Source organism: Cyprinodon variegatus, unplaced genomic scaffold, assembly GCF_000732505.1.
Source record: "Cyprinodon variegatus isolate N-32 unplaced genomic scaffold, C_variegatus-1.0 Scaffold419, whole genome shotgun sequence".
Taxonomy (NCBI): Eukaryota; Metazoa; Chordata; class Actinopteri; order Cyprinodontiformes; family Cyprinodontidae; genus Cyprinodon; species Cyprinodon variegatus.
Window position 1 is genome coordinate 471266 of NW_015150872.1, and position 2054 is coordinate 473319.

At 37.5% G+C, this 2054-nt stretch overlaps 1 protein-coding gene across 2 annotated transcripts in view; it reads right to left on the reverse strand.

Moving 5' to 3' along the window:
* Positions 1-228: 228 nt before the first annotated feature.
* Positions 229-2054, reverse strand: part of cluap1 (clusterin associated protein 1) — a 4768-nt gene continuing 2942 nt past the window's right edge. Inside the window, exons 12-13 of one of the 2 annotated variants that reach the window (XM_015388309.1) lie at positions 1403-1452; positions 229-589 (exon numbers count right to left, since the gene is read on the reverse strand). In XM_015388309.1, the coding sequence (XP_015243795.1) occupies positions 413-589; positions 1403-1452 (227 nt within the window). In that variant the 3' untranslated portion in view covers positions 229-412. The remainder of the gene's footprint in view (positions 590-1402; positions 1453-2054) is intronic. The other variant, XM_015388308.1, reaches the window with a different exon arrangement.

A 2054-nucleotide genomic window follows, 5' to 3' on the forward strand; every position in this document is an offset into this window, starting at 1 on the left:
TTTTTTTTTTTTTTTTTTTATCATTCATAACTTCTATAAGGCACGTCTGGGTGCTTATGAATTTCTTTGAAATGATTTCATGAGGGAATAGAATCTGCATCTGTTATTGTTAAATAACTGTATGAAAATGTAAGATTTAACCTAACATGTTCATTATACACTCAGAAAAAAATGCCTTTTTCTTAACACTGGTTATATTGTTGTTGTGATATCTGGGGTACAATACACAACTTTTTTTTTAACAAACATTTCAGACTTTTATTTTTGTCAGCAGTTTATATAAATATAAAAGAACAAGAGCTGTAGCTGCAGGTAAAATTCCTAGTGTGGCATTATTATTTCAAGAACATAACACAACTTATCTCCATCTATAACTCCAAATTTTAAAAAGTTCAGAGCTGATGCTCCTAACTCAAAAGCCATCATCACTTTCTTCCAGCAGAGGTGGTTTCACTCCCCCTCTAGACAGACGGTTACTCCTCTGCAACGGGACATCTAAGCTGTCGTCCTCCAGCTCCCTGCTCTCATCTTCTTCATCATCCTCATCTTCCTCATCATCCTCATCGACATCAATCTCGCCGTCATCAGTCTGAAACAGAAGAAAGTTTTGACCACACTCGTCATTAAACATTCATTAAACAGGCGGGTGTCTGTCTTTGTGAGGAAAGTCCAACTATATGGTATCCCAAACGAGATATTCTAGGGTAATTATTGATCACAAACACACAAACTATGAAACCACAAGTTAAACGATCGTATTTTCATTCTAACTAAGCACAGAACCTTGGGATGGTTTACTCCTACATCAGAGGAAAGGCTGATTATTGGAACAGATCAGTTTAGCGATAAAAACATATATTTAATATTTAAAGGAAAAATCCATACTTACACTAGAGATAGTAACTATTGAAAACATCAGTGCCGTTCCTTTAAATTACATAAGACAATTTAATATACATGTATATATAAATTTACCACCATCCCAAACACATTTCGTCCAAACATTGGACTCAAATAAGGAGTTTAAGAATGGATTTTTCCTTCTAAAATATTGGGAGGAAATGAGAATGAATGCGCGAACCTTTCCTGTCTGCCGTTTTTTTGATTGAGTGACTGACCTTCTGGAGACTGCTAAAAACCCCTTGTAAAATCCAAGAAACAATGACAAGAAATTAATGAAAGAAAAAAGACTGGTGGTAACAGTAGATTCCATTAGAAATACTTGAATGAAGAGAGAAGTGAAAAAGCAAAGACTGGGGTAAAGTCAGTCAGGGTTACTAAAAAGAGGACATCCTTCAAATGACAACTGGAGGTAAACAAGAAAGTAATTTACTCTTTGCAGCTCAGCAGGACACAGAAAAAATGTGTGCTGAACACAGAGACACTTTGAATAAAAACTAACCTCATCGCTGTCGCCGGCCAGCATGTTACCAATGAAACGTGCTCCTCTCCCTTAGTAGAGAAAATAAAGAAGTAATAAAATAAGAAAATACTGGAAAATGCATCAACTTTTTGCGGCTCTGTAAAATCTAAATATCACTTTAATATTTGAGTTTAGCTGTAGAAGAAATCAATATGTGGAGTGCCTCTATTACGGTGGCCCTGAAGTGCAAACTCCAACTACAAATCTAAAAGCGCAACTACATTAAGAAAAACACAATTACATCAACCTACCGGAAAAGGTAGGTACCAGTGGGAAACATGAGACATCGCTAATTGGACGACGGCGCCGTTTGACCCTTGAACCGGAAGTCATTCTGCCTGCTGCAGCTTTTGAAAACATGGATATTGTCGGCGCCCCAAACATAGCTACCGTTATCCAGGAGTATTTTGAATCAGGACATACGTACGAGGTGATACTGGATATGCTCAAGACTAATCATGAAATTTCAGTTAGTTTGCATACACTGAAGACACACTTAAAAGAAGCTGGACTGTTCAGACGACGCAACTTCCGGTTCAAGGGTCAAACGGCGCCGTTGTCCAATCAGCGATGTCTCATGTTTCCCACTGGTACCTACCTTTTCCGGTAGGTTAAAGCTAAAGTCTGTAAG